This window comes from Homalodisca vitripennis, chromosome 5 (assembly GCF_021130785.1).
Source record: "Homalodisca vitripennis isolate AUS2020 chromosome 5, UT_GWSS_2.1, whole genome shotgun sequence".
NCBI classification, from domain to species: Eukaryota; Metazoa; Arthropoda; class Insecta; order Hemiptera; family Cicadellidae; genus Homalodisca; species Homalodisca vitripennis.
Window position 1 is genome coordinate 185,445,532 of NC_060211.1, and position 21,999 is coordinate 185,467,530.

Sequence of the window (21,999 nt, forward strand, 5' to 3'; positions counted from 1 at the left end):
CATATTAATTTATTACTATTTTCTTGTCTTTGAAAGCCTACAATGTTTGGTGTCAAAAGTAACAATCTCCATATCGGATTATTGCAAAACTAACATTCTCCAGTTTGAGAATACAAAACTCACATTCTCCAAAGTTTAAAGGCATTTTTCACTATGTTAGAGTGCTTTTATATACAAAAAATGTTGTAAATCTAATTCGATGGAATGCCAACTCTAAGAACATATAATGGTTACCAAGGTTACGTTATTTATAATGCAAGTAGCAGTTTTTTGCTATTTTCGTTGAATATCCTTTCAGAAACCTGTATGATACAAAATGATATGTAACAAACTAAAGTTTGGAAATTTTAAATTTCGTTTTATTTGAATTGTTTTAATCCTGATAAAACAGTCACATATCAAGTAGACTAATAATTAAGGTTTTGTTAAAAATGTGTCACTTTCATTAAGGGTGATGACACGGTAATGAAACAGTTTGGTCTCGGTTTGGTATTCCTAGTTTTTACAGTCCTGAATGTTTTGTCTTACGTCAAAGATTATATTGTAAAGTAACTCCGCTGCGATGGTGGTATGAGCACCATGCAATAATCAAGTTGTCAAGTTTCTAAGTATCACTTTGTATGCTTAAAATTACTAAACATTTTAATGACTGACAGTGTTTTTTAGTGCTTCCTGCACTACTCACCTTAGGAATTTATGCAGCCAGCTTAATTATACAGCATTCTTTACAAAAATGAAAATGTACATTCCCCTCACATGACTTGTATTCACCATTGCAATTCCGAAATTCCCCTTTCGATATAATTGACAGTAATCTGTATTTAGAAGGCTAATCAAGAGAATTTACATTAAGTAGAAAAAATAAAGACTCAAGCGCTGAACAAATATTCGTATTTACTACAGATTATTTAAAAATGTTTAGCCACACCTCATGAATTATTTATACTTGCGTTAACATTAATTATACAAATATACTGATGGCACCTAAATCTAAAGAAACGCTTTGTGGACAATTTTGGAATGATGGGATTCAAAATCTTTAGCCGTTTCGGGCCCCTGGTGAATTTCAAGCTTTATTCTCGTATTTTTATCTGGAAAATAGAAGGTGTCGAATTCAGCGACAGAATCTTGGTAACCAGCTGCTGTTAAAGTCAGCAAAAAAAATAATATCATTCAATATCGTTAATAACAAAAATTAATTATCTTTCTTGAAAAATGTTTGCCTTACTGTTTGTTTAACTACTAGTCCAAGAACATCTCACAGGTAAAATATCTCATTCCTGAAATTTGCAGATTTTTATTGTCCTAATTAAGGAAATAAATGTATCTCGTATTCAAGTGTTCTCTGCCCTCTTTTATTACATGTGTAGTCGAACGTGACTGCAGGTACAACAGAATTCAATAGGAAAATCTTTATGCACAATATGTTTTAAATGATGATAATGTTAAATATTTGGGATAAACTTTCCTCCGTCATCCAGTTAATAATGAGATTGTAGGCAATAAGTATGGCTATATATGTAGAATATATCGTATATGTTAACACGAGCACACATGACTAACTTTGATCGTATTGGTCATCCGACAATATTTACAGAATCTCAGAGATGCAAAACTTGCCGCAATAAGGCAAACCGATCCAAGAGTGGAATAGTTCGGAGAAGTCGTCTAGCGATGTGTGGGAGGTTCCCGGACCATGAGTCACCCGGGGTCAACAGTTTACGGCCTGGTAAATAAACATGCAGAATGTCAGGATCCGCCTAACTGGTGTTTGACAGTCTGAGTGGGAGGAGGATGCAAAACTTGCCGCAGTAAGCCATGCAGACCCAAAAGTGGGATAGTTCTGGTTAGCCGCCTAGTGATGTGTGGGAGGTTCCCGAACCATGAGGTACCCGGGGGTCAACAGTTTACGGCCTGGTAATAAACATGCAGAATGTCAGGATCCCGCCTAACTGGTGTTTGACAGACTCTGGGTGGGAGGAGGATGCAAAACTTGCCGCAGTAAGCCAGGCAGACACAAGAGTGGATAGTCCTGGATATCCGCCTAATGATGTGTGGGAGGTTCCCGAACCTTGAGTCACCCGGGGTCAACAGTTTACGGCCTGGTAATAAACATGCAGAATGTCAGGATCCCGCCTAACTGGTGTTTGACAGACTCTGAGTGGGAGGAGGATGCAAAACTTGCCGCAGTAAGCCATGCAGACCCAAAAGTGGGATAGTTCTGGTTAGCCGCCTAGTGATGTGTGGGAGGTTCCCGAACCATGAGGTACCCAGGGTCAACAGTTTACGGCCTGGTAATAAACATGCAGAATGTCAGGATCCCGCCTAACTGGCGTTTGACAGACTCTGAGTAGGAGGAGGATGCAAAACTTGCCGCAGTAAGCCATGCAGACCCAAGAGTGGATAGTCCTGGTAGCCCCCTAGCGATGTTTGAGAGGCTCAATTAATTGTCATTAAATTTTCTTATTATTTTTACGATATCTTAATTGGAACATATAACGAAATGTTGCTAAACCGATTAAAAGCTTGAAATTTTGCTCTTTCTGTAAATATGTTTAATATACATTCACAGATTATATTCAAAACTGAACCGGTAACTTTTGACAACAATCGGCACTTCGGCTACAAAAGCCATATATTTTCGCGACAGGTTAATGGCCTACTTCAACAAATCTATGATTCCAGGCGTTTTACGTACACTAAAGCATATTCTTATAGACATTATATGAGATCTTGGCGTAAAAGATAATTTTCATCTATTAAACATAATCCGTTCATTGACTTTCAGAAGCAAACGTATGTATTCTAAAGGAATAATAAAAAACAAAGGAATATTCTAAAGGAATATATTCAAGATTATCATTAATCAACAAAATAAGGTATAAATTAAAAAATATATTTTGTGAAAAAATAGCATAATTGACAAATAAATCATTCTGGGCTATAGGTTAAAGCCAATTAAAACAAACATAAGTCGACTATGGTAATATTCACTTTTTTATCATTTCGTAAAACGTTTTGTTTATTTTCGTAAAACGAGTTTTACAGTTCTCGGTGGAGTGCGAGCGTGTAGTGTCGCCATATATACACAGACCGCGGGGACTGCAGGCGGGAGGACCGATGCGACTAGGTGTCGAAAGAGATTCACTTCTCTACTTAGAGATTCATATCTCTATCTAGAAAATGACATCTCTACCTTAGTTTAAGCGTCTCCCTCAAGGACTCATCAAATGACTATCCTTGAGGACACTTACACCTCAGTAGCGGCCCTTGTTCTCCTTTTAATATGTTTTATATTAACGCCATAGAAACAAAAAGTATTTAAAAAATTGCTTTTTAATTACATCTTAGTTACATTTCTTTTAAGAGCGCAATATCACATTTTTGTACAACTTTATGATATATAAGATTCTAAAAGAATAAAAATAGTCGTTATTAAATAAAACACTTGTTTAAAAAAAAACAATTAATTTAATAATTAAAACTGCCAATCGTGACCTCAAAGTGTCCAAACCCATGCTTTATTTGAGAAATTAATTCTTTCCAAAATGCAATAGCATTTATAATAACTTAAAAATTTGTATTCTATGATTAGCTGAGCTTTAGCGAAGCCTATCACTCGTGGGAGCTGTGGAAATCTCATTTCTAGAAAAATGTCATTAACGAATTTACCTATAGACTTGAAGCGTATGAAGCTTTATTTATATACGAAGAACACTGAGTTCCATGATGATGCATGTCACTCCATGGGATTTGGCTGAGCGTTAGCGAAGATTTTTACATTCATCTTATGTGTAACCATGATGGTAACGAGAAAATTTGTGAATACACTCAGCATACCCATATATTATTTTAACGGGACATATTAACACATGTAGCCTAACTATCCCAACACATACATAATTTTGTGTTTCTTGCTGAGTAGACAGTATTGAAGGTGACACTAATATAATACCCAATTTAATGAGCATAAAGTGTAAACGTACAAATGTGGCTAGAATCTTGAGAAAAATTTCATTTGTAGAATTGGAATTTTGCATGAATCTTCATTTTTAAATAGACAAGAATTGAGTTCTATATAATGGTAGTGCATGTCACACCATGGAGTTCGTCTGAGCGTCGTTGAAGCCTGTCACTTGTAGGAGTACCCTTTCTTGGCCGAGGATGGAGAAATTTCTTTTTCCGTATGATCATCTGTCAATAATGAAACTAACTATAGTCTTGAAATGTTGCATTAAACCACAGCGTAGCCTGGTACGTAATACGTTATGTGGCGTACTCCTACCTTGCTTTGTTATCAAAGAAGAATAAGAATATTTTTACCACTAATCGAGAAAGAAAATAAATTTAACTGATGAGACGTTATCAAAAAGCTGGCAGTCTGATAAGTAAGCTATGTTGGTCACTGATTCGTTAAGCTTCGGCCAATCGCGATACACCTCCACCTCCTTCACTTTATAAGCGGATATGCATTGCCAGTTTGAACCAAAAACATCTGTTGAAAACGATTTTCCACAGTGAAGATTTAAATGTATTAGCTATTTATCGTCTAGGTGTGTACCGGAAAAGATTGTGATGATAATAGAACAGTTTCTAGGGGTTATGTCGATGTCCCTTAGGTAATTCATGTATATAGTAGATTACGAGTCAAGTCCTTTTGACTGTTCAAAATTATTAATCATAGCGGGCAGGGGTCACACAAATACTTTTTTCTGCGCATTAGTCGTTTAATGGTAATACAACTTAAGTAACAAAACCAATATACTTTGTGAGATAATGGGAATATTTTCGTAAATAAAAACCGTATTCACTAGTGCATTAATAAGTCTTTAAGGTTTGGATAATGTTTCGTCTTTGATTAGGTGATAATTCCCGTTAATAATAACAAGAGTGTGGGGTAATTATGTAGGTTAAATAGGCCTACTGGACATGGTTCATGGCCTAAATGGTTCACCCCTGAACTCTAAGTGATGCGGGAGAGACTAATGTCTTATCGGGACATTGCCAATATAACAGGAAGTTTTGGAGGCTATGCAAGTCTTTTGTGCTGCTAGAAAAGTGTATCAATATGAAATTATACAAGCAAAACTGAAGACTAATGCTGCTTTTATTGAAGGTGTAGTTCAGCGGCCTGGAAGGTAGTCAGAAAAGGTCTGGTGCAATTATAATGACAGTTTCGGTTACCCTGGATAAATTTAATGAATATTTCCTTGGTTTATCAATCCGATGGACATGGTCAGAAGAGCTGATGCTCCAATGGAGAAAATGGAATGGACATCTACTACAGGGGATCAGATTCTGCACACGGTTGGACGGACGAAGGACAGTAAAAGTAAGGACATTATATCGAATAGCTTAATAAAATCAGTATAAAATTATATCTCGTTACCCGTAATAGCATGTTTCGATGCATGTCTAAATTAAGGTGTCTTTCCCAGTAAGCTAAAAGTTACTCGGGTCACTCTAATTTTTAAGAAGGAAGATAGCCCGAGAACTACAGGAATACTTTTTATGTTTCGATTTTTTGGAAGGTCTCGGATGCCCAGTACGGCATAAGGAATGGTCTCTCCACAGTAAGTGCATTCTCTCACCTGGTCAGTGGCGTACTAGCTGGTTTTGAGCATAGGCTAAATACGGGGGTAACACTCTGTGAACTCAGTAAGACACTTGATTGTGTATCCCATGGTATATTGCTTGAAAAATTAAGGCATTACGGTGTAAATCACAATAAATTGGAATTGTTCAGGTTTTATTTGGGCGGCCGAGAGCAGATTGTTACAGTAAATGGTCGTAGCTCGCGTGTAGGTGCTGTTGTGCACGGAGTCCCGCAGGGATCCATCCTTGGACCCTTACTCTTTCTTGTTATGGTAACTGACTTATCTTGTAACACCGACTCTGATGTAATTTGTTACGCTGATGACACCATTCTGATTTATGTTAATGCTGATATAGGCTACATGACTTGGTCATATCGATGCAGAACTCACTTGACTCTGTCTCGAGTTGGTTACGAGCCAACCTTTTTATGCATAACATAAATAAAAAAAAAAACAGAGAATGATATTTAGCTTGAGTAATGTAAATATTTTTAAAGATAGTGTTAACTTACTGGGCATAACCCTAGATAGTAAGTTGGTATGACATAAACATGTACATATTTTATGTAGTAAGCTATCTAGAGTAACTTATCTCTTGAGAAAACTAAGGGACGCCCTATTGAATATGTTAATGCAGCATACTTTGCATTTTTTCATAGCCTTATCCTGTTTGGACTCAGTTATGGAGAGGCAGATCTAGTGTAAATAGTGTTTTACTACTTCAACATAAAAATCTTAGAATCATATGTAAAGGTAACACAAGAACTAGCTGAAGGCCGTTGTTTATAATCCAGAATATCACGACTGTGATTAATCTATATATTTTGACTGTCATTGTAACCATTAAGGAAGATTATGAGAGCTTAATATTAAGAAGCGATGTCTATAGATATAATACTAGGAATAGAAGTCTTATTGATATTCCATATAAAAGGCTCACTGAATCAAAATCTAATCTGCATCACCAAGGTATTATATTTTTTAATAAACTTCCAGGCTCAGCTTGGACCTTGGAGACATCAAAATTTATAAAAAAAACAGTATGTTTTTTATAGGCAACCCCATACTACAGTCAAAGCGAGTTTCTTGTTTTATCTCTTGATTTCGTGATTTGAACCTTTGTTTCCATGTATGGAGTCTTTGCTTTTAGTATTTATTAACCCTACATGGTTTGTACACGGCCTTTTGGTTTTTAGTTTTAAGCCACGTTTGTTTTTAGCCTCTACTGACTAAACCTATTGCATGTAAACTACTTGTTAAACGGTCAATAAAATTGTCTATTGTCTACACAATATTATAGCCTGGCACCTGGCGAAGTTAACCTAGAATAAAAATATTCGTTATTCAACAAGCAGTTAGCTAGTAAAGGTACAGGAGCAATGATCAAAACTCTACTACATAAAATGGATTTATTTAATATAACCTCAAATATTATTTTCCCGAGAGGAAAATATATTGCTTTAAATTAATTTAACTTTAACAATTCGTGTATAATTTCTGATACAGATGATTACGATATTTCCCATTCTTTCTTCCTCGTTCTATAACAGAGATGATTACATAAGTTGGTAAAAAAAAGGGCGGTTATCACGTACACAGTCAAGAAACTATTAACATTGGCTATCATCAGCAACGTCAAGTTTGGTCAGAAATATTTAGGGTTCTAAACATTCCTAATTGATTATTTCGATCAGCGACTCTAATCAGCGTGTTAATCTTTAAATGAAATTGAACTTTAAACGAGAAAGTACGTGTAACCATTTAGTATCTATTTTTGCCAGCTGGTTCTAGAGGCGTGTTTCCAGTGTGATGATTGCCCAGCCATTTTTTGTAAAATAAAAAAAAACAAATACAATATACAATAATTAATCACGATCTACTGTGTAAATTTGTAACGCAGGTAATTGGAACAGTATTTTATTGATCAAATATGTAAATGTTGCCTTTTATATTTTCTTGGCCATTTTAACGGAAAGTATTAAAAATTCATCAAAACGTAAAACTAGAACAGTAAAATAAAATGGAGACAAGAAACTAAAACCTTTAACCACAAATGGCCTGTGCCTTGCTTTAAAAAAAGAAAATCATATAAAAACTAAAAAAACCAAGTTAATAGTAATAAAACTTAAAGCAAAAATGTAATACATTTAATAACAACTTGAATAATTGGATCAAGGAAACTACACAAAAGTGTTATATTCACGTTTTTAATAATAAGTCACAGGATTTTCGTAAGATGTAAAAAATTATCAATAATATTGCAAGTAAAAATTAATAAAAATCTAAAATTGAGTAAAATAAACCGTGATTGCAAAGCAGTGAAGTTCTTTTTTTATAAAACTCTAAAAACATGTATTACTTTCAATTGACAGTCTTAATGATGACAACAATGGAATATATAATCATATTTTCAAAAATAAAACCTTCTATTAATTACATTTTTTAAATCAAGAAATAAAATTGATCTAATACACAATTTTTAAAGTAGGAAAATCAGTAGGTGAAGAGAATAGTTGTTATATCAATTCCTCAATGGTTTATATATATATATATATATATATATATATATATATATATATATATATATATAGTAATCTCATTAAACTTTTTCTTGTTGAAAGTATTCAACAAAAGGTTATCCTCAACAGTACCCCTTAATAAATTAAAAATGTCATACGTTATTCCAATTTTCAAAATATGATTAATTCATTCAGTTAATAATTATATAACCGTTTCATAATTATCTTTATTTTCTAAATTATTAGAAAAAGCAGTTAGGAAAGGAGTATTGTTTTTTTCCGACTCCTAGCTTGGATCCCGTCAAAATATAAATACTGAAATTGCTTTACTTAAATTTATATCTAATATTTCCAGCAAATTAAATAATAACAAGTCCGTTAATTTATATAGCCTCTTCCTGGATATTTCCGTAGTATGGTATTGGAGTGGTTCGTATCGTACCTTAAAAATCGACAACAGTTTGTAAAAATAGGTCAGTCAACCAGGTTATTGCGTACCATAACACTGTAAGACTCAGTAACAGGCCCAATTTTATTTCTAATCTGTATTAATTATGTATTTATAGGCCTGTAAACGAAGGATTACAGCTTTTGCAGATGATACTTCTGTCTATTATGCGATATTCATGGATGAGTTGTATTTACATCTGCAACATGACTTGAATTAAATTTATTTAAATTTCTCGCTGTCAAATTATTTTTATTTTGAAATTCCGCTACGTTATCATAAATTTTAATTAATTGTAATTGCAATATAATTGAAAAGAGTAACTTAATACTAGGCAAAGAATTAATATTAAATATTTTATTATTAAATATTTAGGTGTCAAACTTGGTGATAGGATATCTTGGAAATATCATGTAGAAACACTTTAAAATGAGCTATATTTTGTCTTACGCAAATGGTATACTCTTAAAAAGTTTTGTCCAGTAGCAATTTCTCCGCCAAATATATTTTTTTCTCGTTCATTCTAAACTACAGTATGGACTTTCGATTTAGGGAGGTATTACTAAACCTAAAACATCATTACTAAACATATCATATTTTTCATGGAATGTTGTACAACAATATAAGCAACAAACCACTCAATATGTTGTGTGACATTCAATCTGGTTAATGCCGTTTTAATTATAACAAAGCTTATTAGAACATATGTTCAAATATTGCTAAGCCGATAAAAGACTTTTTTCTATCTCTGAAAAACATGTTCAGTAAATATCCACATTTTGAAAGCAAAACTGAACCGGTATATTTAGACAATGGCTGTCATATCGGCTACAAAAGCAGATTCCAGTGACAGGTTGATGGACTACTTCAACAAACCTATGATTCCAGATGTTTTACGTATGTTAAAGCATAAACTTTCATACAAAATATGATATCTCGATGTGAAAGATAATTTTTGTGATTAAACATCAACCGTACATTGACTTTCATAAGCAAACATATATATTCAGAAGGAATCGCACTTTAAAGATTGCTACATATCATTAATGCAATTAAATAAGGCATTAATTAAAAAGTATGACAATTTACGAAATAAGAGATATTTCACAAATATATTGTTCTGTTTATCAGAATAAAACATATTAAACCAGATTTAATTTTCGACTACAGTAATATATACTTTGTTGTCGTTTGTTAAAACGTTGAAATCTTCAGTTCTCGGTGGAGTGCGAGCGTGTAGTGTCGCCATATATACACAGACCGCGGGGACTGCAGGCGGGGAGGACCGATGCTTCTAGGTGTCGAAAGAGATTCACATCTCTACTTGTAAATATAGATAGATTGCCTGCACCCCATGGTTATTCAAGTGAAGTAATCCATGGGTACACTTACACCTCAGTAGCGGAACTTGTTCTCCTTTTTGATATGTTTTATAATTACGCCATAGAAATATAAATTTAAAAAAAAATGCTTTTTTATTAGATGCCAGATACATATATCTTCAGAAGAATTGAGACAGCTCCGGTTTCCAATTTTCCCACAGCGAGAGACCACTGAAGTGGAGTGTTACTTCATCGCAATATCAAATCTTTCATTGACGTGAAATATTTATATACACTTTATGACGTATCTCACTCTATAACAATATATATATATATATATATATATATATATATATACATATAACACGTATTTAGTAGAGTCCCATTACAATCACCAATCGTGACCTGAAAATTTCAAAACCCACACTTTGTTCGAGAAATGAATTTGTTCTATATTGTAATAGCTTTTGTAGTTACAAAATTAGATCCTTTGATACTCGTATTTATAGATTCTGGACACTTCAACTCAAGGAAAGTCTTTATCACTTTTTCTGTGCTGGTGTTGAACCATATAATATTAAAACTTAGACTTAATATTAACTCTTAATTCTATCATGCTATATCTATATATAATGAATAAACTGATTTGGAATAATTATATGACGTAAAATATCCAATGGGTGAAATACATTGTGGAAATGAAACCGTGTTTATTGTAACTTCACAGTGTGTCTAAAACCCTCAAGTGTTTAAATCATTCAAGCTTATTTTAACATTTATGTACGGCCTGTATTTATCAATAAGTTGTAAGCAGAGCTACTTTAATTCGTTGGGTTTATTAGCAAATCCCAGGTACGGTTTAATCACAGGTAAACTTAAATATACAAATTTTCACCGAACTATACAAATTTAACGAACTATGCCGAAGACTAGCGGGTAGTTTACTTAGTCACTAATTAGTAGTCAGTTAAGTAATGTAAATGTTGAGTTTAACTCCGCTTCACCCTCCTCTGAGTGAAGCGACTGGAGTCTGGAGTCATGTTCGTATGAGATCCAAAAACGAGTATAAACGTATATTGTAATCTAGGTGAAGAGGCATTCTCGTTCTATGTTGAGGTTCACAATTGAGTGCACTACGAGGAAGGTGATCTGAAGCTACACATTCACAGTGAACTATCCCTTTCTACCATAGCTGCATTATGTGAAGATAACTAATATAGTTAATTTGTTGTAATTATTAGTACACTGTTAACTTTACGAGGGATTTGAATCATTCAAGTGATACACGAATAATAAATTAATTCTGAACAACCATTTTTAATTATTAATTTAAAATAATCATACAAATGTTTTAAATGCGAACCATTATATAACAATTTATTATTTGTTTGTGCGTTAAATTTACACAATGTTTTAATTTATTTTATAGCCGATTATGAATGAATAATTATATTTCTCTAAGGCTTCATTGTAAGTTGTCAACAATAATTTTTTTATGGAAAACTTGTTATACAAGGAATATAACTTTCGTTTTTATGTTGGAATTTGTTTGGCTTCATTGCTTAATAAAATATAAATACCCAGTAGTTTCTGATTTGTTTTCTTCTGTACAAATAGACAAATAAAAAAAAGTAGTTCATTAATAAACCATGTAACAAACTACTGTAACAACAAAAACAAAAGGAGAACAAGTGCCGCTACTGAGGTGGCCACACAGATTGCCTGTTGTGGTTAATATATTTAGAATTATCGGACCTTTAACAAGTAGAGAAGTGAATCTCTCTCGACACCTAGTAGCATCGGTCCTCCCCGCCTACAGTCCCCGCGGCCTGTGTATATATGGCGACACTACACGCTCGCACTCCACCGAGAACTGTAAACTTCTATGTTTTAATAGAGCGAACATTACCATAGTCTGGTTTAATCGTATTTATCCTGTTAACCAGAACAAAGTATTTTGTTAAACAATATCTTTTTCATAATTGTTCATACCTTTGAATTAATGCGTTATTTTATTGTTTGGATGATACGTATCAATGTTAAATGTGTTTTCCTTCTGAATATAAATGTTTATTTGTAAAACTCAATGTACGGTGTATGTTTAATCGATAAGAATCGATACTTTCTCAAGTACTAAACAGTAGTGATTGTATTCTTCTAAATTAACTGATTTAAATAAATTTAAAGAAAGTTCAGAAAAACGCGTTTTGAGGTCTCTGTAATAATAACGTCACCACAGAAGACCTGTACATATATAATAGGAAGTTTGTCACCCACCCAGGACCGTTTAATGGTAACCTGTGAGGACACTTACACCTCAGTAGCGGCACTTGTTCTCCTTTTGATATGTTTTATATTCACGCCACAGAAACACAAAGCAATAGCGTTAAAAATAGTCATTTTAGTACATCACATCAGTTACGTATGTTTCAAGAATTCAGATAACTCCTGTTTTCAATTCTCCTAGAGCACTATACCTCTGAATTTGGAGTGTTATTTTATAGTAAAATTGTCGTGTAATTTTGTGTACGCTTTTACAAGTATCTCTCTGGAACAATCAAAATAATCGTTATACATAAAGCACTCTTTATTAATAATGCTAAGTTTTATCGTATATATGAATATACAGTCGGTACTGATCGGTGTGTTATTAACAAATCGGTAAGTGAAACAACACTAGATTAATCGATATAACATCAGGTTTTATCGTCTATATGAATATACAGTCGGTACTGATCGGTGTGTTATTAACAAATCGGTAAGTGAAACAACACTAGATTAATCGATATAACATCAGGTTTTATCGTCTATATGAATATACAGTCGGTACTGATCGGTGTGTTATTAACAAATCAGTAAGTGAAACAACACTAGATTAATCGATATAACATCAGGTTTTATCGTCTATATGAATATACAGTCGGTACTGATCGGTGTGTTATTAACAAATCGGTAAGTGAAACAACACTAGATTAATCGATATAACATCAGGTTTTATCGTCTATATGAATATACAGTCGGTACTGATCGGTGTGTTATTAACAAATCGGTAAGTGAAACAACACTAGATTAATCGATATAACATCAGGTTTTATCGTATATATGAATATACAGTCGGTACTGATCGGTGTGTTATTAACAAATCGGTAAGTGAAACAACACTAGATTAATCGATATAACATCAGGTTTTATCGTATATATGAATATACAGTCGGTACTGATCGGTGTATTATTAACAAATCGGTAAGTGAAACAACACTAGATTAATCGATATAACATCAGGTTTTATCGTCTATATGAATATACAGTCGGTACTGATCGGTGTGTTATTAACAAATCGGTAAGTGTGAAACAACACTAGATTAATCGATATAACATCAGGTTTTATCGTCTATATGAATATACAGTCGGTACTGATCGGTGTGTTATTAACAAATCGGTAAGTGAAACAACACTAGATTAATCGATATAACATCAGGTTTTATCGTCTATATGAATATACAGTCGGTACTGATCGGTGTATTATTAACAAATCGGTAAGTGAAACAACACTAGATTAATCGATATAACATCAGGTTTTATCGTCTATATGAATATACAGTCGGTACTGATCGGTGTGTTATTAACAAATCGGTAAGTGAAACAACACTAGATTAATCGATATAACATCAGGTTTTATCGTCTATATGAATATACAGTCGGTACTGATCGGTGTGTTATTAACAAATCGGTAAGTGAAACAACACTAGATTAATCGATATAACATCAGGTTTTATCGTCTATATGAATATACAGTCGGTACTGATCGGTGTGTTATTAACAAATCGGTAAGTGAAACAACACTAGATTAATCGATATAACATCAGGTTTTATCGTCTATATGAATATACAGTCGGTACTGATCGGTGTGTTATTAACAAATCGGTAAGTGAAACAACACTAGATTAATCGATATAACATCAGGTTTTATCGTCTATATGAATATACAGTCGGTACTGATCGGTGTGTTATTAACAAATCGGTAAGTGAAACAACACTAGATTAATCGATATAACATCAGGTTTTATCGTATATATGAATATACAGTCGGTACTGATCGGTGTGTTATTAACAAATCGGTAAGTGAAACAACACTAGATTAATCGATATAACATCAGGTTTTATCGTATATATGAATATACAGTCGGTACTGATCGGTGTGTTATTAACAAATCGGTAAGTGAAACAACACTAGATTAATCGATATAACATCAGGTTTTATCGTATATATGAATATACAGTCGGTACTGATCGGTGTGTTATTAACAAATCGGTAAGTGAAACAACACTAGATTAATCGATATAACATCAGGTTTTATCGTATATATGGATATACAGTCGGTACTGATGGGTGTGTTATTAACAAATCGGTAAGTGAAACAACACTAGATTAATCGATATAACATCAGGTTTTATCGTATATATGAATATACAGTCGGTACTGATCGGTGTGTTATTAACAAATCGGTAAGTGAAACAACACTAGATTAATCGATATAACATCAGGTTAAGTACTGTACAAGAAACCATTTACCATAAAAACCAGAAACAAAAAGAGAACAAATGCCGCTACTCAGGATGTAAGTGTTCACTTAAATTACTCAAAAGTTTGAGTAATATCTATACTAATAAATAATATAAAGCTACATTACCTATTTGAAAAATTATTTACTCTTACCTGACAGTTGGTTAAAATTTATACTTTGACGCATGAGTTGTAAGAAATACGTCAATATTGCAAATTAAACAGCTGTAATAAAGTAAATTGACGTGCTTTACCAAGTTGCAGCGAGATTGAGGTTATGTTTTTATTTGGCGGCTGGCCGTGACAGTGGCGCAGTTCCGGTGACAGCCACGGGGAGCGCTGCTGTACCATTGTTGTCGCATGACGGCGCGGCGCGGCGGGAGGCGGCAATCCGCTTTCCTTCCGAGCTCAGTTTCCCGCGAACTCGTCAGCTGGCGGAGGTGCGGCGAGGTGTGTAAGATAACCTCAAACTCGCGAGTCAATGTAAACAGTGTCCAGTGTTATGGCGGATACCAGTACCGTTATCGAGGGCAGCGTGAAGTTCCGCGATGGGAAAAAGGTAAAATTTCTTATCTTATACTTATTGAAGACTCAAAATGACACTGTTAAGTAACTTTAAAACTTAGCAATTTTTTGCTTAAGTTAGGGTTATATTAAACAATGTACACTAAATTAATTCATAAATGTAACTAGAAGAAGAAAGTTAATTCGAAGCTTCTATCTTGTATCTGCAGTATATAGAAGAATAGATAGCTCAGCTATAAATCCCATTGCTATACTTAGTGGAACCCAGTTTTTTTTGTAAAATCAAATAGTAATATTGTGATCGACTTTTGTAAATAGAACTAATTATTATCCTACCCAAATTAGGATGGTTTTTGAGTCAGTTTGTAAGTGCACTGCACTTAGTACATCATTGCGGTCTATGGTTATCGATCACTATCGATAGAAAGAGTAGTTAGTTCATATCGTATCAAAAGGTCCGTAGCCTGTATTATTTTTACCTGTTTAAGGAATGAATTAACAAGTGGAGCACCCCAGACGAGATTTTTCCTTTTACGAAGAGATTCCTTATTCTCGTCATATGTAGAGGCAGGCTACCTCATTAATTGATGGGCTCGATGTATAGAAGGCCTTTGTTTAATTTAAATCACACAACATTTTTTATTTTAGATTATGTAAATTATGAATAATCCCTATTAAAAACAAACACTAATTCTATTTTTGGATTCTGTAATTTTTAATTTAATTTAACAACTTTTCGCACAAGATTATTTTTGCTCAGAATTTTAAAAAATTCATAGTTGTCCTTTTGCCGTTACGGATCTTGAGGCTAAAAAGTTAAACTAATTTGAACCCGAATTTTTTACCGCACGAGAATTGCAAATTTACGCTTCATAATCGTAGAATGACATGGTCTTGGTTTATTGTGCCTATTAGACTATGTATTATTGAAGAGTTTTGCTTAGCCATATGAAAATAAAATTTGTTCCATAATTTTTAATTTGTAGGGTACATAGGTCTTAATTGTGTAGCGAGGTCAGTGGCATATCAAGATTTTGAGTTTGTAGAGGAGGAGTCCAATCCCAATGTCATATTTGTTTGGAGATGGTTGGAGTTCGAACGAAGTCTTCTTTTTAACATAATACGTGAAAGATACAAAAATTCTAAAATTTATATTATAACTTTCATGGAATTTAGACAACACCATGAATGTCCTCGTTATCTACAAACGCGTATGTCACTGTCTATCGAGTAGTGAAGAACAGTCTGAACTAACCAATGTATTTACTTTCTCTTATCAGTTGTAGTCATCTCTGAAAATACATACCAATCGAGTTACAGCTGTAAAAATACCTCAACTGAAAGGATGTAAGATGCAATAATCAAGAAGCAATAGAGAACTTCAGATTGCAAATATCGCCTATTTTTTATTATTTCATTTCCACATATCTCACTGAGAGTATTCATATTTATTGATACAAAGCATGGGTTGAGTACGAATAACTAAACGTGCAAGTCCCAATAAGAGCGTCTGATAACCACGCCTAGGATTTTCGTCCCGATTTTATGGCTAGATAGAAATAACCAGTTCAACCAAATTAATTAATCTTAAATACTTTTTTCAGTGATGCACAACTGAAACTTCGTGAAATGTACAATGTATTGTAATAGCGTACTGAGTTTATTAGTAAAATGTATTTTTGAACACTTTATCATTTTTCCCAGACAGATTTTTTTGGGAAGGGGCTCGGGACCCTCTTTGACTACATCACTGTGAAAGTACTTTTCAAAAATAGGCTTCTCGGAATATGTGAGGGTATGCCAAGGCTAATAAAGCTCTAAGTAATGAAGCTATGTTCTACTTTCTGGTCATTAATTTACTTGGAATCTCGTGTCAGTACATTGTTGTATTGTAAGTCATGCGTCGCCTGCATTCTTAAGTATTTTTTGCTTTTACAATTGCGGCTTTTCGTATATGCTCACAACCTATACACCGTCTAACAAACAAGTCCTTTGTATAGCCGAATTTAAGGGGGGAGGGGTGCGTAAATTACAATATTTATCGTTATTTTACGCTTTAGTTTTAAGTAGCTATTCGTGTAGCCTACATATTGAACGGATTCTCCCATATGGACCCGATTTTGGATTATTTTGACCTATTTTGGGATCAGTATGCCTGTATTGGAAGTTTTACTGTACTTCTATCAGTTTTACTCTAGAATAAAAATGAAAACAGTAACGACGCATGCACTTGCTGTATGTACTGCTCAGAAAATCAGTATCTGTTTTTACTCAAATGAGATGTAGATCTGAAGAGCCAATGAATGATATTATGAAAGTAACTTCACAAAAACGTAAATCGTACCAGAACTCGAATCAATCTAGCTAACATATTTATGTCAACTTAGTTTAAACTATGGCTCACGTGTAAGGCTACTTATGGTTTTATGTTTTTCATGTAATTTAACAGTGACCAATATAAGCTCCATCTACAGCAAGGCTACTTATGTTTTAAAAAGAATTCCGGAAGTGGAGGTTCACCCCAGAGACATTCCAATGTCCTATTAAATGTGTAGATAATTTTAAAACTACAAGAGCTACTAAAATATGTGATTGTATTTTTTTATTCGTTTAAATTTTAAATACGTCTTATTTCGACTTAACAATGTTTATTTACACAGAATGTACTGACTAACCTAACCTAACCTGCTCAGATATAATCGGTCCATGGGACTGACAGGATTAGAGTGACAATGGAGAGGAAGAAATTTTCGTTTTTTGGCCCGACGGTGTGCAATTTCCTACCTGCATATCTCAAAGAGGACATATACCTAAAACATTTACGAAACCTTGCCTCTGTAGTCTTTTTATTATAAATCAAGATTTTGCGTACGTGCTGGTATTATTATTATTTATTATTCTCTTGTATAGTTTAACTAAATACATTTTAGATTATGGATTGTAGTTATAGTTTATTTAAATATAGAATTTGTAATATTTAAATGTAGCATGGGTTGTTAATAAAATCAGAGTATGTGATAAACGCTCGAATGAATCAAAGCATTTTTATTTATTGATATATATTTAAGACTAGAACAGAATCATGAGACTAAATCTCAGAATGAAATATTCTGTTTATATCCCGACGCTGAGCAAAATCATACCGACAAACCGATCCCAAATCGATTTCAGGAGTGGAATTGACTGACTCGCGTGAGAAAGATCTGTGACGTGTGCTGTAAGGATCAGCTCAGGACGCGATCGTTCTTGAGATAATCCAGAGCACGTGTCCATTCACCTTTCGATTTGTCTAATAGCAACCCCTATATCATCTCGCGTCAACTGGCGGAGGTGCGGCGAGGTCTGTGACATAACCTCAAACTCGCGAGTCAATGTAAACAGTGTCCAGTGTTATGGCGGATACCAGTACCGTTATCGTGAAGCTCCGCGATGGGAAAATAAGGTTAACGATGAGAAAGGCTAAAATGTGTGTTTGAGTATTAAATTCATCTTATTTTAATTCATGAATTATTTAGATTCAACAACTATAAAAGCAAATGTAAATAATATTATGAGCCTTCGGCACATTTCAGTAGTGAATGCAATCAATGATTGTAGCGCTGTAACTGTCTCACTGGTTATTTGTCGGACATCGTGTCGATATACAGCAGTGAATGCAATCAATGATTGTAGCGCTGTAACTGTCTCACTGGTTATTTGTCGGACATCGTGTCGATATACAGCAGTGAATGCAATCAATGATTGTAGCGCTGTAACTGTCTCACTGGTTATTTGTCGGACATCGTGTCGATATACAGCAGTGAATGCAATCAATGATTGTAGCGCTGTAACTGTCTCACTGGTTATTTGTCGGACACCGTGTCGATATACAGCAGTGAATGCAATCAATGATTGTAGCGCTGTAACTGTCTCACTGGTTATTTGTCGGACATCGTGTCGATATACAGCAGTGAATGCAATCAATGATTGTAGCGCTGTAACTGTCTCACTGGTTATTTGTCGGACATCGTGTCGATATACAGCAGTGAATGCAATCAATGATTGTAGCGCTGTAACTGTCTCACTGGTTATTTGTCGGACATCGTGTCGATATACAGCAGTGAATGCAATCAATGATTGTAGCGCTGTAACTGTCTCACTGGTTATTTGTCGGACATCGTGTCGATATACAGCAGTGAATGCAATCAATGATTGTAGCGCTGTAACTGTCTCACTGGTTATTTGTCGGACATCGTGTCGATATACAGCAGTGAATGCAATCAATGATTGTAGCGCTGTAACTGTCTCACTGGTTATTTGTCGGACATCGTGTCGATATACAGCAGTGAATGCAATCAATGATTGTAGCGCTGTAACTGTCTCACTGGTTATTTGTCGGACATCGTGTCGATATACAGCAGTGAATGCAATCAATGATTGTAGCGCTGTAACTGTCTCACTGGTTATTTGTCGGACATCGTGTCGATATACAGCAGTGAATGCAATCAATGATTGTAGCGCTGTAACTGTCTCACTGGTTATTTGTCGGACATCGTGTCGATATACAGCAGTGAATGCAATCAATGATTGTAGCGCTGTAACTGTCTCACTGGTTATTTGTCGGACATCGTGTCGATATACAGCAGTGAATGCAATCAATGATTGTAGCGCTGTAACTGTCTCACTGGTTATTTGTCGGACATCGTGTCGATATACAGCAGTGAATGCAATCAATGATTGTAGCGCTGTAACTGTCTCACTGGTTATTTGTCGGACATCGTGTCGATATACAGCAGTGAATGCAATCAATGATTGTAGCGCTGTAACTGTCTCACTGGTTATTTGTCGGACATCGTGTCGATATACAGCAGTGAATGCAATCAATGATTGTAGCGCTGTAACTGTCTCACTGGTTATTTGTCGGACATCGTGTCGATATACAGCAGTGAATGCAATCAATGATTGTAGCGCTGTAACTGTCTCACTGGTTATTTGTCGGACATCGTGTCGATATACAGCAGTGAATGCAATCAATGATTGTAGCGCTGTAACTGTCTCACTGGTTATTTGTCGGACATCGTGTCGATATACAGCAGTGAATGCAATCAATGATTGTAGCGCTGTAACTGTCTCACTGGTTATTTGTCGGACATCGTGTCGATATACAGCAGTGAATGCAATCAATGATTGTAGCGCTGTAACTGTCTCACTGGTTATTTGTCGGACATCGTGTCGATATACAGCAGTGAATGCGGCACTGTCACGGTAGATAACTAACTACCGCCAACTTTACCGCCACTGGGACACGATCTGTTACTGTTCAATTCGACCTATTGTTATCTTCAATTGAACCGTTACAGCACACAACTTTGGTTTAAATAAACTTTTGCAATTAAGAATAACATGTAAATTATTTCTAAAGAACGGGTCTTTCACGCAAAATAATGATTTAAAATTTTATATGTATGGATTCCACTGTTCAAATTCGCGTATAAAGACCCTCTGGGTCTCATGAAAGTCTTTCGTTATCCTACGCTCACCTAACCTATGAAAGAATGGAGGTATAAACGCTTGTTCAATTTACATTATAAAGCCTATAATAGTGATTTTTATTTTGGAAAATTTTGCCTTCTTCCCAAACCTTGGTCCTGGGGCAACCCAAAAATAATTTTAAATTGAAATATTTCTAGTATAATATCCTTATTTATTTCAAACAGACATTGTTATTATGGCGTCAGTGCTTTGAGTTAATACTTTTGCAAAGAAGTACAGGGAGGCCACTTTAGATATCTGATTGATTTAATGTATTATTATTAATAATTAAAATTTAAAATACGTTTAGAGAGCCTGTAAGCGATGAGCAATTTTAAGTAAGTTACTTAACAATTACAATAAAATTGAAGTAAATCCTAATGGATAATTTAGTATTTCAATCACGATCGACTAGACACATTTTCTTTTCAGCCAATGTTTTGACAAGGTTACCCAATGATCAGAAAGCATCGTTTTAGGCGGCACAAATTTCAATTGCATTCTTATTCAAACGATAAGAGAAGTGGAGGGGAAGACGTAATGGGCAGTGAGAATATGTAAAACAATTATACAGGAGGATGTTGTACGAGGCCGCCGGCCTAATTTAGAGCACTAAGGAGAACGATCTACTCCAGTTGAATGTACTCTCCCATAGTAATGTCATTTACCCGTTGTTATTGTGCTTCACATAATAGTTTCATTCATTCAGAGGCTAATTGTTGCATTAACCCCTCCCCCTCCCCCTCCCCCAAGTTACTGCAAGCACCCCTATTGTTGTATCCAGATATAATTATTGCAACAACGAGAATAATACAATTTGGAAACTCCTTCATCGAAATATTTTTCAGGTATTGGACACTATTGGATGAATGTACTACTTACTATCATACACACCTATTTCACAAAGATCGATGTGGGTATGGGCTTATACACACATTTTAGAGATTATATTGCACACTGAAGCATAAACTTTCGTACAAGAGATCTCGATGCAAAATATAATTCTTATCGATTAAACATACAACATACATTGAGTTACACAAAAAACTATTCAGACTATTTCTATTCAGAAGGAACCACACTCTTAAGATTTAAACGTATCATTAAAACAATTAAATAAGGCATTAATTCAAAAAATATGGTAATTTATGAAAGATAGCATGTTTATAAATACATTGTTCTATTTAACAGGATAAATACGATTAAACAAGACTATGGTAATTTTCACGTTGTTATTGTTTTCTAAAACGTTGAAGTTTACAGTTCTCGGTGGAGTGCGAGCGTGTAGTGTCGCCATATATACACAGGCCGCGGGGACTGCAGGCGGGAGGACCGATGCTACTAGGTGTCGAAAGAGATTCAATTCTCTACCTGTAAATATAGAAAATAGAATGGTAACACCCACCCAGGGCCATCAAATGGTAACCTGTGTGGACACTTACACCTCAGTAGCGGCACTTGTTCTCCTTTTAATATCTTTTATATTCTATTTATCTAATACAGTTATTTTAGT

At 34.5% G+C, this 21,999-nt stretch overlaps 1 protein-coding gene across 1 annotated transcript in view; it reads left to right on the forward strand.

The window, feature by feature from the left end:
* Positions 1–14,833: 14,833 nt before the first annotated feature.
* LOC124363327 overlaps positions 14,834–21,999 on the forward strand; it is a 274,927-nt gene continuing 267,761 nt past the window's right edge. Inside the window, exon 1 of the mRNA XM_046818573.1 lies at positions 14,834–15,009. Within this exon, the coding sequence (XP_046674529.1) occupies positions 14,953–15,009 (57 nt within the window). The 5' untranslated portion in view covers positions 14,834–14,952. The remainder of the gene's footprint in view (positions 15,010–21,999) is intronic.